Below are 13,523 nucleotides of genomic sequence, written 5' to 3'. Positions count from 1 at the left end.
TAGAGGCAGAGAAACCAACATGCATTCAATCTTTTAATTGCTTGGAGAGGTAAATTTGGACAACAAGAATTCCATTAGTAATGAAAAAAAGGGTTGAGGGTATCCATATATGTTGTTCAGGTTGATCAGAAGCATTTCCAAATTTCTGCTTTGTTATTCCCATCATCCGGTAACCACGGGAAGATTCATAAGGAATCTTAAGAGCCCAGGGGACATACCTTTCAACCAAATCTAGACATACCTGTATGAGATCGTTAAATAACCACAGATGATTGTCAAAGGAAGAACATTATATATAGCCTCATCCGACGATCCCACTTTTACGTGCTTACTTGAATTATACACTCGATGTATTAACTTATGCATTGTAGTGTGGTAGACTTGACACCACACTAGTACGAGAATCTTTTACTCAAGTCAGTTCAAAAGCGAGACTATATTGAAGAAGTAAATTGGAGGATAGACACAAGAAGAATCCCAATGATGACGAACGTGTACAAGATCCAAATACCCACAATTTTATTTAAGCAAAATAACCGATATAATTAGTATGGGGAACAATAAAGACAAGCATGTCCCTTGAACCACATTTAAAATAATTGAATTAAGTTATAGTCGTAATCGTTTGGTAAAAAGTTATTTATAGCTCTTAAAGGCATAGTCTATAGTTGATGTGGTTAATTAACCAAACTCACTAAACCTATCTAAAGTTGTCGTGTATTTATATAAAATTAAATTTAAATATAAATTAACAATAGAAAAAATTAGAAAATAATAAACACAAAATTAAAAAATGGGAAGGGCAAAAAAAGAAAAAGTGGTTATCAAAGGAGGTTTAACGTTTATTATAGTCAAAATCCTCTCCTCTATGAAAGTTATAATAATTTGTTAAAATATTTATACGGCTATGGAGCCATTAAATTAAATATGCTTTTAGATAGTTATAAAAATACCAAATTAGAAAGTTTAGGCAATTAATTATGTTATGTAAATAGACAATCTGTCCTTAAGGGACAATTAATGATATTTATAGCTGATAATGTTAAAATGGATTACTATTTCTCAAATAAATAGGCACCCTGCAATTCCGTACCTACAAAATTATTATTATTATTATAAAACACGAGAAACTCCAGAAGAATAATAATATTATAATTGTTTTATTTTTTGGGCGTCTCTTTCACTGTCAGCTTCCGCCTTCCACGTTCCACAGGCAGCCTTCCATGAATCATTATGACAGATCTTTTTTTAACTTTTTATTATCCTCTATTATTATTTTTATTTATTTCTTTTTCTTAATTATTAATCTAAATTTTACAATTACTTTTTTCTTTTAATTATAAGGAATACCCTTCAATTTTATCATTTATTTCAAATATACTCTAATACTTTCAAGAATTACTTTCATAAATATTTCAAATATATTTCTCGAGTAAAAACTTTTTAGAATTTGGACAAAAACTAAGATATGAAATGCTGTGATAGGTGTCATAGAACGGAATTTTGAATCAGTTCATCGTTGTAGGTTTTCATCACACAATTCTAAATCCAATTTTTGTTCGAATATGCTAAAAAATTTATACTCTAGGGATAGTTTTGAAACATTTAGGAAAGTTGAAGAGTAATATTATAACTTTTAAAAGTGTAAAAGTATTTCTTAAACAAAAGGAAAAGTTGAAGGGTATTTATTATAATTTAGTCATTTAAAAAAATAAAAAAAAAAACTTTTTTGGACCCTAAATTTTGGGTTTATTTTCTATTTGGTCCAATAGTTTAAAAAACCCTATAATAGTAGAAAAAAAGTTATGGTGCAATTTAACAATAAAAAAAATATTTGAGATGTAAATAAGTTAAAGTGAGCTTATCGAAATTGACATGAGTATCTTTCCTAGAGATTAAGAGGACGTTTGGGACAAGGAGTGGTTATTATAGTTGTATTATAATAATTTGTGTTTGAGACGTAGATCATTTTAGTTTAGATTATAATAATATGTGTTTGAAGTGTAAATTATTTTAGTTTGAGAAAGAAATAGTAAATACTGTAACAAAAAAATAAAAAAAATGATGAAAGTAAAATATTAAAAATTGTAACAAATAGTAAATATAGTAGCAAATGATATTTTGAAATAGTGTTAACTGTAACTAATTGAAGGTTTCGGCCCTTAAAGGTTCCATCAGGACTCGTTTGAATTAACTTTAAAATAATATTTTAAAGAAAAAAACTCATTTTTATTTAATTAAAATATATTTTAAAAAAACTATTGTGATAAATTGTCAAACATTCAAATTCCTTAAAAAAATGATTCATTTTTTAAATTAAACACTTCAAAATGGATTATAAACTTATTATTGTACTTAAAAAAAATATTGATGATTTACTGCCAAAAATAACAAAATGCTAAAAAAATATAATTATTTAAAGACCCTAAAAACTAAATTTGAAAGTTTATTCACTACAAGGTTTCGATTTATTCTGACTATAAAATACAAATATTTATTAATTATAAAAAATCCACGGCATGTTTTAAGTCATTTCAAATTATAAGACGCAATTACCGCGCGCTAACAAATTCTTGGCAATTAAACCAAGAATACGACAAATCGAACGATGGGATTAATTAAAAATATATATATATATAGAAAAGGAAGAAAATCGGAAAATGGGAAAACGACAAGTAGTTTTTCACTTCGATTCAAATTTCTATCTTCTTACTAAACTCTGTGTATATTCTCTCTATTAACAGTGTTTAACCCCCAAAATTACATCTCCATCCTTACCTCCTCTTCTTCATAAACCCTAATACTAACCCTAACCCTAACCATTTCCTTATCGTCTTCAGAAAATCTGTTCTTCATCGCCGATGAACCTCGCTAAATCATCTTCATCCCAACAGAACCCGTCCAGTACAGCCGACGTCTCCTCCTCCTCCTTCAACCGATCCTCGCTCCATAATTTCCATTTCTCAACAGTTTCAGAATCAATTTCCATCAGTTTAATCCTTGCTCCGTTCATGTCGACGCTCGCCATCATCGACGAGTCCGATTCGGAGAAAGACGAACCACAACTCTCTTCGTTTCCGTTGATAGTTACGTACGACGACGACGATTGAAAAATCACCGCCGATGAGTACGGATCGTCGATGAACTTCACTTTCTCCTCCATCGGACGACTTTTCTCCACGTCGTCCAGAAGCATCATGAGCTCGCCTACTGTCTCCTCTTCCACCGAAATCCAAGCCAGAATATCATCGTCCACATCTTCCGCCTCTTTCACCGCCACTCGCGGCCTCTTCTCCGTCGAGGCCTCCGGCGGAACAAACTCGTGCCTCTTCCGCGATTCATCCATGAGTGAGAGAGAGAGGGAGAGTGCTGAGAGAGTCTTGGGTGTGGTGAATATATTTGAAAGAAAAAAGTGACGAGGCGAAAATACGAAACCTGCGGTTTGTTAGGTTGTTTTTATAATAATAATAATACAATCTCGATGCAGTGTGTAAAACGTCAAAATAATCTTGGCCGTTTATTTTATGGGTCCCACCGTCTGATCATACACGAGCCGTTCGATTCACGAAACTCTCCCTTTGCAAGAGAATTCAAAAGGATAAATCTTGACAAACAAAGAAAACAAATATTCAACAAATATTGGTAATGTTAGTACATTATTACAAAATTATATCCAATTTGGTTTTTTTTTTTTTATCAATTTAAAATTCTAGTCTATGGTTCATGCTTATTTCTTTTTACCTGTTTCAATAATGACCAATTGAATATGATTCGTAGATAAAAATATTAATTGTCATTAAAAAAAAATTATAATTAAACCTTCAACTTCCTTAATTGTTTAACTCACAAAGGGAAAAAACTCGATTTAACCTCTTTTTTTCACAAACTTAATTTGAATTTAATCTTTGTTATTTTATTAAATCGTTCTCAAAGCTTTTTCATCTTCTCAAAAAGATATTTAGATTCCTCGATTGTCTAATTAGACCTAGAATGTGTCATAAGTATTAAGTAGGTAACACAATTATCTAAATTGAGAATATTTAAGTTTGTTAAGTGATAATTTGCATAGTTTGACCAAATTACATAGCTCTAAATTAAACTAAAATGGTAGACATGGAAATTATAAAGATTAAGTCGTCGATGGTGGAGTTAGCTATTATAGTCTACTCAATGTTTGGGCCTCTCATTATAATAATTAAAATTTTCAACTATTATAATTTAGATAAAAATTGTCTTCATCTAACTACATACTATTATAATTGAGTAGTTATAATAACTAATTAATTGTTTGATACAATGTTTTAAAGTGCCAAAATTGCAATTTAAAAGTATAATTTTCTAAAACATTGAGTGGATAATTGAAGATGGAAAAGGAAAAAGAGTAAGAAAGGGGGGTAGGGTAAGGGAATATTGAAGTAGGAAAAGAATGATGATTAGGGGGAATGGGATTGGTTGGGAGTGGGGTTAGAATTGGAAGAAATATAAAAATATTATCGGAATAAGGAAGAAGAATGGATGGGAGAGTGACACGTGGGACAGAAAGATGACGTGTCGAGTAGAGAGTGGGGATAGTACGGCGGGAAAGGAAAAAGGCGGGAATTATGTAGGATGAGGATGGGGATATAGGTGGAATGTCGAAAATGGGGTAAGATGTCAAGGAAGAGGGTGGGCAGTCAAAGGGTAAAAGCGTCAGGATCAAAGGAATAAATAGGAAGCGGGCAGTCGTAGGGTAGGGTGATGTGGCGGCGACCATTAATGAACGAAAAGGCTGAGTACGGCTACGGACTGTGACAGCTACGCTTCCCTATCCTCCACACACACACCTCTATTTGTCACACTATCCATGGTGGTATTAAATTTCCCTTTTCAATATTTTTATTAATATTTTTATATTTATATATTTCACATTGACATTTAAGAGAGTTTGTTTTAAGGATTTGGATGGAATCGATTAGGCATATTAAACCCAACATTTGTCTAGGCCAAAGATTTAGGACGTTTTGACTTCTTATATTGTTTAACATGAGATTGAGTAATAAACACTATTAAAATCATTAGTTATCCTCAACTTTTTTTTCTTCCTAATTTAATCTAGGAAGTATATTAGCCAATCTCCAAACACTACATTCGGTAACCATCATCGGTCAACTCCAACTGTCACCTCGATAATCGTTGTCAGCCAACTCCGCCGCCACCTTGGTGACCGTTGTCGGCCAACCTTTAGCCACCACCATCAAACTCTGACAACCATTGACCAATTTCTAGTAACCTCCCTTCCCCCTACATTAGTGAAATTGCGGCTACCAACTTTGTCGGCTAACTTCCAGCGACCGCCACTAACCAACATTGAAAAATATTATTAAACACACTGTTGGTAACTAAACATATTTGTATATAAAAACACTTTTAAGAAATAATTGCAATACATGCGTATGTTTTTTAAGGGGTTTTTATGAAAAAATAAATAAAATAAAACAATTTTTTGAAAGATATTTTTTTTCTAAGTCATTATAAATACGTCATTACTGCAATTGTGTATATATATATATATATATTATTAAATTCTAATTTAATTTAATAATATTTCTTCTTCTTCTTCTTCTTCTTTTTTTTTTTTTTTGTCAATTTTACTAGCTCGAAGACTTAGAATCATCTTTTAAACATAAAGGTTTAAAATATTTAAAACAACTTAGTGACAAGATAAAAATTAAAACTCAAAATTCATTATTTTTCTTTATTCCTCGAATACAATTTGATAAAAAATGATAGTTTTTCAATAATTAAATTTAATATTAAAATACTAATTTATTTCAATTTTAAGTTGGTATATTATGGTAGAAAAAATCATCATTTTCAAATTAGTTAAAATGACAAAAGTCTATGAAATTTTATTTCAAGATTTAGTCAAATTAAAATATCAAATTATTAAAATAAAAGATTAAATAAAATTATAAGTCTAGTCCAAATTTCTATTTCAATTTTTTCTAAAAAAATATTCTTCTAAATTTTTTAGTTTATTTTAAATTTAACTATATTAAAATAATTAAGACGATAAATTTAAACTAATCTAAATCTAACAAGTATTTAAATAAAAAAAAAAAGTTTCACAAACTAAATATTTATAAGTTTGAACTTCATTCTTAGACTACTTAAGTTTGTACTTCAAACACAAGCTTCTTCAACCCATAATTCCAAAACCTACACTCCAAACCCTCAAGCTTAACATTCCCAACTTAAGATTCCAAACTTGCGCACCAAATGCCCCCTAAAGGTAGAGGTGTCTACCGAGTCGCGGTGGGGGATGGCTGGGGATGGCTTCCCCATTCATGTCCTCGTAAAATTCTTCACCGATATTAGAGGAGGAATTCCTCAAAGGAAATTGAGATCAGTTTCTATGCGGTGAATTTTTTCTTGTTTGATTTTTTAAAAATAATTAGCTTAAATCACTATTATGAAAAATGTTTTAATTAAATAGTTACATTTATTGCTAATTTTCTAAAGTTAAAATAAATTACTCAAATTTTATAGTATAACGAAATAATAATTAACTACCAAGTTATTTATACACATATAATCTAATTTTAACAACAAAAAATATCATTTTTATACTAATTCAAACTAGGGGCAGATTTAGAATGGACCTAGAAGGGTTCGAGTCCCAAACTTTATGCTCTTTATAATATATATATATATATATATATATATAGACTTAATATCAAAACCTTAACTAGCTTAGTGATAAACCTGTCTTTCAACCTTTTTTGAACTTAGATTCAAACCTTACTCGTTACATTTATATTTACTAAATTATATAAAGTCTTTTATCTACAAAAATTATAGATTTGTCGCCCATTCAAACATATTCATTATCTTCGTCATTAAACAATAAAACATGAAAGTTAAAAATCATATTTAAATAATAATAATAATAAATAACATAGGGGATGAAGAATGCATTCCTAGTTTAGCTTTTGGGAATCTTTTCTCTACTCCTTCTCCCATTATCTGCCTCGTCAAGGTGAGTCCTCACACAAAAAAATGGACATACAATATGAACTTTTTGCATTATACTCTAAAACATACAATATGAACATAATATATCAACAATAAATACTTTAGTTATTTTTTAAAGTACAATATTTATTTACTATTTTTAATATTCATTGACATCAACAAGTTATCTATATTTTCATTGGAATATCTATAAAGTTGAGACTTCAATATTTCTCTAAGGGTGTATATGAGTTGGGTTGGGTTGGGTTGAGGGTATTTTTGGACCAACCCAAAAATCGGGATTGGTTTGATTGGCAACTTAAATGACCCAAATAAAATTTACAACCCAACCCAATCCAACCCTTAAAATTCGGGTTAGGTTGGGTTGTCGAACATAAGTTTTTTTTTTTTTTTTTTTAATGAAAAATATGTAAAATTTATATATAACACATGACTAATAACTAAATTCTCATAAAATTAAGATGCTAAATACCAAATATCTATGATATTTATTGTAAACTTTAAATAAAGACAAATATCATAATCATTTTAAAAGAAAAATATTAAAAATTAAAAAATTAATCAATACAAAGAAATCAGACTTTAATCACAGAGGAATATATATACAAAATTCGGGTTGGGTTGGGTCAACCCAATTTTTTTTAGCCAACCCAATAAAAATAGAAAAATTCAACCCAATCCAACCTAGGAACAAAACTAACCCAACCCAACCCTTACATTTTGGGTTGGGTAGTTCGAGTAGTTCGAATTGTCGGGTTATTTGAACACCCATATTTCTCTCGACATCGATATTTTATACTTTGCTATCCATTCATTCTCATTTTTAGTGTTGCTTTTTACTCTATTTTTTTTTTCTCTTACTCTCGCTTGCTATTTTCCTTATAGCTCTTGATGGTGTCATTTTATAAATATTCACTTTCGTTAGTCTTCTTAACAATCTCACATTCTCGTGACTTCCTCTTCTTCCTCTTTCAATATTTATTGTGTTTTTACCATCGATGTGAAAATTTGCTTTGATTTTTATGATTTTAGCAAACCTTTTATATATATATATGTGTATGCCATAAGGTACTATCGGATAGACTTTTGTGTTAGGGAATAAGTTTATATGTATTTTTTAGTTGCTTGTATTAGGTGATTAAATTTAAATTTAGGGTGTGTAGAAGAGGGTAAAAATTTAGATAGGTTAAAAATAATTATAAAAAAAATTAAAGTTGAACGAAAACCATTCATATTAAATATAAAAAAATTAAAGTTGAACGAAAACCATACATATTAAATAATGCATTAAAAGTGAACTTGAACAATGCTTAAAAATTAAATTAAAAAGGTTGCATTGAGAAGTTTATACATCCAATAAAAATTAGACTAAAAAATTATAGATAATTGTGGTATTTTTTTTTAAAGGAAAAGAAAACTTTTAAACTTGTCACTTTAAAACTTAAATCAAGAAATAAATAACAATATAAATATTTAAAAGGATCGTGACGTTGGGTTTTGTCATTTTGTGGAGATAAAACTCAAATTAAATCACAGATGTCATACGGTGCAATGATGAAATATCCTTCTTTGAATTGTCAAGCCCATCTTTTTAATTAACCTCCACAAGCAAGTAATTTCTATTGGTAATTTTCGAGGTGGCTTATGATTAAAGTAAAATTATGGACGGTGGATTCAACTTTAAAAAGAGGAAAATAAGAAGAAAAAATGCAAGTGTGCCGTGTCTCATTTTCTGTTGAATAAGAATCAAAACTGAGAACTTCGGTGGAAGTTTTTTCATCTCTTGTCTTCAGAATTTTAGAGTGACAATTGTTAGAGACAATGACAGAGTGCCCAAGTCAACAGGTTAATTGATGCCACGTCAAGACCGTCATGCTAAGTCACTAGTCCTAGTTATGAATGAAGAAGCACAAATATCTTATGGTTGTTATGATTTCCATAACAAACTTTATTTTCTCGTCCTTTTCTGATTGTTTTTCATTATATTATTCTATTATTTATTTACCATTCTTGGGTAACCCTAATTTAGGGATCCTCTGTGTATAAAATGGCAAGTTTCTGCCTCATTAATGACATTGGAAAATACAGTCGAGCTATATCATCTCCTACAAAATCTCTGCAAATTAAAATCTTGATTTGGTATCAGAGCCGCAATGGCAGACACCTTCTTCTCCGAGTTCTCTGTCGTAAATTCTGGTCAACCAAATTCAGCAGTCCTCCGCTGAATCAGCTGCTAAATCAGATCACGAGTATCAGGCTTGAGAGAGGATATTTTATGTTATGGAAAACCCTCGCCCTCTCGATTCTACGTGGATACAAACTATAAGGTTATCTAACGAGGGGTGAACCTTGTCCTCAGATGTTTATTTCTCCATCTACTCCGCAATCCACCCCTGTCAGCTCAACTAAACCCGATTCACGGTAGCTTGAGAGAGGAGCATCTAGCTCTACTGCAGCAAGCGTAGTCAATCCTCAATATGAGGCCTGGATCACAACAAATTAACTTTTACTTGGTTGGTTGTATAATTCGATGACATCAGAGGTTGCTGTTCAACTTATGGGATTCAACAATGCGAAGGAACTCTGGGATGCCATTCGTAGTCTGTTTGGAGTCCAATCTAGAGCAGGGGAATATTATCTTCGTCAAGTGTTTCAACAAACCCGCAAAGGTAACTCGAAAATGAGTGAATACTTAAAACTAATGAAGCTACACTTTGATAATTTGGCTCAGGCTGGAAGTCCGGTAACTACAAGAGCCTTAGTGTCGCAAGTTCTACTTGGCCTGGATGAAGAATACAACCCTATAGTGTTTGTCATTCAGAGTAAACATGATATTTCGTGGTTTGATGCAGTCAGAACTCTTGTCTTTTGAGAAACGACTGGAACATCAGAATAGCTCCAAAACAACTGTTCAATTTAGTCACAATGCATTTGTGAACATGGCCTTCAGTAAATCTCCAAATGGTGAGAAATTGCCGAATTAGAATAATGTTACAAGAAACATCCAACAAACAAATCGTTCTCAGTTCAATGGTCAAAGAGGTAACTACAATAACTACAATGGAGGGGGAAGCTCAAACAATTTTTGAGGCCGTGGAAATCGCCCTATGTGCCAGGTATGTAAAAAGATAGAACTCATTGCTGATGTGTGTTATCACAGGTATGATAAGGAGTTCAGTCCTCAACAACATCAAAACAGATGAAGTGGAAATGGTTCTAATCCACCAGGCAATAATCCATCAGCATTTGTAGCAACATAAAACAGTAATCTATTCTTTGCTACACTTGAAACAGTAACTGATCCCAGTTGGTATGTGGACAGTGGTGCCACAAATCATGTCACAGCCAATTACAACAACATTGCAAACCCTACTGAATATGGAGGTAAAGAAAGTGTTACAGTGAGTAATGGTGATAGTTTACAAATTTCTCATGTAGGAAACTCTTGTTTGACTGATGGTGGCTATAAATTAAGTCTGGAAAATATGTTGTGTGTGCCTGATATAGCAAAGAACTTAGTCAGTATATCAAAACTTGCTAAAGATAATCATGTGTTTGTTGAATTTCATGATTATTGTTGTGTTGTTAAGGGCAAGCTTACGGGTCGAATGTTGCTGAAAGGAGTACTTAGCAATGGTCTATATAAACTAAATGGTGCGGAGGTGAAACCTGTGGATATTTCAAGGAGAGGTGGTGTAGCTTCACAGCAGTCAATAGACAAAAATAATGATTTAACAGCATTAATGTTATCAATAAGTGTTAATGTTGTTGAATCAAAGACTGTTTTGCATAGACGGTTGGGACATCCATCGTCCAAAGTTTTAAATTCCTTACTTAGAGAATGTAATCTGCAAGTTAAATCTAATGAAGAATGTGATTTTTGTGATTCCTGTCAACTGGGCAAGTCCAAAGCATTGCTATTCTCTGACTCTACTTCTCGTACTGTTCAAGTGTTTGATCTTATTCATACAGATGTTTTGGGTCTTGCTCCCGTCGTATCAACTAATGGTTATCGCTACTATATGTCATTTATAGATGATCATAGTCGGGTTCTATGGATCTATCCGTTAAAACAAAAATCAGACACATTGGAAGCTTTTAAACATTTTCTATAATTGATTAAAAATCAGTTCAATGTGACAATCAAGACGTTACAGTCAGATAATGGAGGGGAGTATAATCGCGTTCATCAATTGTGAAACTCCTTAGGGATCATTTCGAGACAATCTTGCCCCTACATTTCTGCCCAAAATGGAAGAGCGGGACGGAAGCATAGGCACATCGTTGAAATGGCTCTAACGCTACTGACACAAGCTTCCATGCCTTTGCACTTCTGGTGGGATGCCTTTGTTACAGCTGCTTATTTGATAAATGGGCTACCAACATCAGTCTTACAAGGAAAATCTCCAATGCAGGTATTGTTTGATAAGGAATTGGATCTCACTAACTTAAAAATCTTTGGATGTGCCTGTTTTCCATGCTTAAGACTATATCAAGCCCACAAACTGGGATTTCATTCAGAAAAATATACTTACTTGGGCTCAAGCCCAGTTCATAAAGGACACAGATGTGTAAATTCGGATGGACGGATCTTCATATCACGACATGTGGTTTTTATTGAAAATGAGTTTCCTTTCTCCTCTGGTACCCAAAATTCCACTAATGAGTCCATAACCCATTCAAGCCCAACCCTACATAATCCACAACATATTACACTAAATCTTAACCCATTAATTAACAATCTGCCTAGTCCTTTGGCCTAACCCAATTTATCTACTACCTAAAATCCATTCTCTACCATACCTTCAACACTTCCTAATCCATTGTCTCCTCCTTCACCTGACTATAGCTCAAGCCCAATCTTAAACTTGCCTAACACTACTCTATCGCACGTGCCGTCTATTCCATCTCTGGATTAGTCACAAGAGTCATCTTCAACCTCACAACTTGAGTCTCCCTTAAACACTGAACTACACCCCTCAAAGGCAGGAGTTCACAAAAATCCAATCCAGCAGTGTTACCATCACCCCATGATTACTAGAGGAAAGGCCGGAATTTTTAAGCCAAAAGCTTGGATTACCGAGACTAAGAGTGATTGGTCGCTAACTGAACCCACTAGGGTTAAGGATGTTCTTGCTATTCCACAGTGGAAGAAGGCCATGGACATTGAATACTCCGCTCTAATGGCCAATCAGACATGGCACCTGGTCCCTCCATCTTCGCAGTACAACAACAAATGGATTTTCAGGCTAAAGCGGAATGCTGATGGATCGTTTCTGCATAAAGATGTGCATATGAGCCAACCACCAGGAATGTTGATACCACATAACCTGATTATGTCTGTAAATTAGATAAAACGATATATGGATTGAAATAGGCGCCAAGAGCATGGAATAACACGCTACGGATTACACTTACTAACTGGGGATTTCATAACTCAAGATCTGATTCCTCCTTGTTCATTTATCACTCTGGACCCTCAGTTGTGTTACTTTTGGTCCATGTTGATGATGTTATCGTTACTGGGAACAACACTACTATGATCTTGCGTCTGATTCGTACTCTAGATTCAACATTTGCACTCAAAGATCTTGGGGCTCTACATTATTTTCATGGGATTCGGGTACAGTATCTTGAATATGGTTTTTTTCTAAATCAAGCAAAATATGTGGATGATTTGTTGCATAAGTTAGAGCTCACAAATCTCAAACCTGTTGCTACGCCATGTACTCTGGGCAAACGACTGTCTGCTAATGAGGGTATCTTACAACAAAATTCGTTTACATATCGTAGTACTATCGGAGCTCTTCAATACCTAACACACACACAGCCTGACATAGTATATATAGTCAATCAGCTCAGCTAATTCCTCAAAGCTCCCACAGATGCTCATTGGCAGGCCACAAAGAGAGTCCTCCGTTACATCAGTGGAACTAAACATTTTGGAATACTCTTTCAACCTGGAAATGATCTTGATGTCTCTGCTTTTTCTGATGCTGATTGGGCGTCCAATATTGATGACAAAAAGTTCGTAGCTACTTATTGTGTTTTTATTGGAAACAATCTTATTTCTTGGTTGTCAAAGAAATAAATGGCGGTCACTCGATCAAGCAATGAGTCAGAATACAGAGCTCTTGCGCATGCATCTTCAGAAGTCATATGGTTACAACAGCTTCTTGATGAACTAAAAATGAAGTCTCCTCTCAAGCCAATTTTATGGTGTGACAATATAAGTGCAGGAGCCCTCGCAGCAAATCCAGTCTTTCATGCCTGAACAAAACATATAGAGATAGATGTACACTTTGTGAGATATCAAGTACTCAAGAGTAATCTTGAAGTTCGATATGTGCCAACAACTGATTAGTTAGCCGACTGTTTAACAAAACCTTTGTCTCAAGGGTAATCATTCGCAGTTTTTAACTGATTTAATATAATTGATGCCACATTAAGACAGTCATGCCAAGTCACTAGTCCTAGTCATGGATGAGGAAGCATAAATATCTTCTGGT

General features: G+C 33.0%; 1 protein-coding gene across 1 annotated transcript; it reads right to left on the bottom strand.

Annotated features, from left to right (window-relative positions):
• Nucleotides 1-2,661: 2,661 nt before the first annotated feature.
• LOC120080324 (uncharacterized) lies at nt 2,662-3,433 on the bottom strand. Its single transcript, XM_039034961.2, has one exon. It carries the CDS (start codon nt 3,344-3,346, stop codon nt 2,837-2,839), a length of 510 nt encoding a protein of 169 aa, XP_038890889.1. The 5' UTR covers nt 3,347-3,433; the 3' UTR covers nt 2,662-2,836.
• Between the last annotated feature and the right edge of the window lie 10,090 nt (nt 3,434-13,523).

The sequence above is a fragment of the Benincasa hispida genome, chromosome 6 (genome assembly GCF_027475165.1).
Source record: "Benincasa hispida cultivar pf3 chromosome 6, pf3_genome.v1.1, whole genome shotgun sequence".
NCBI lineage: Eukaryota > Viridiplantae > Streptophyta > Magnoliopsida > Cucurbitales > Cucurbitaceae > Benincasa > Benincasa hispida.
Note: the sequence above shows the minus strand (reverse complement) of the source record. Positions and strands in the feature narration are given on the sequence as shown.